The 282-nt window shown below is 65.2% G+C and overlaps 1 protein-coding gene across 1 annotated transcript in view; it reads right to left on the reverse strand.

Annotated features, from left to right (window-relative positions):
• The window catches only part of RFC5 (replication factor C (activator 1) 5, 36.5kDa), a 1,675-nt gene that overhangs the window by 347 nt on the left and 1,046 nt on the right, over nt 1–282 (reverse strand). Inside the window, exon 5 of the mRNA XM_010286937.1 lies at nt 48–125. Within this exon, the coding sequence (XP_010285239.1) occupies nt 48–125 (78 nt within the window). The remainder of the gene's footprint in view (nt 1–47; nt 126–282) is intronic.

Genomic DNA, 282 nt, shown 5'->3' on the forward strand with positions numbered 1-282 from the left:
GTTGGCCCCCCCAGGGTCAGCCAGGAGCCGGCCCCACAAGTCCCCACCTCTGTGCACAAAAAGGTGGATCTCGGTGAGGATGTCCTGCAGGGCCAAGCCCTTCAGCGTCTTCAGCTCCGCGATTTCTGAGATGAGAGCGAGTGAAAGGCTTCCGCCCAGGCCTCTTCCTGCGAGATCCCGCTCCTCATCCCCATGACGTCCCCAGGGACCCTCCCCAGCGAGGGGCGCCCACCCCAGCCAGAGCAGGGGGCCGTGGGATGGAAAGCCCAGGCAAAAAGGAGG

Source organism: Phaethon lepturus, unplaced genomic scaffold (assembly GCF_000687285.1).
Source record: "Phaethon lepturus isolate BGI_N335 unplaced genomic scaffold, ASM68728v1 scaffold26235, whole genome shotgun sequence".
NCBI lineage: Eukaryota > Metazoa > Chordata > Aves > Phaethontiformes > Phaethontidae > Phaethon > Phaethon lepturus.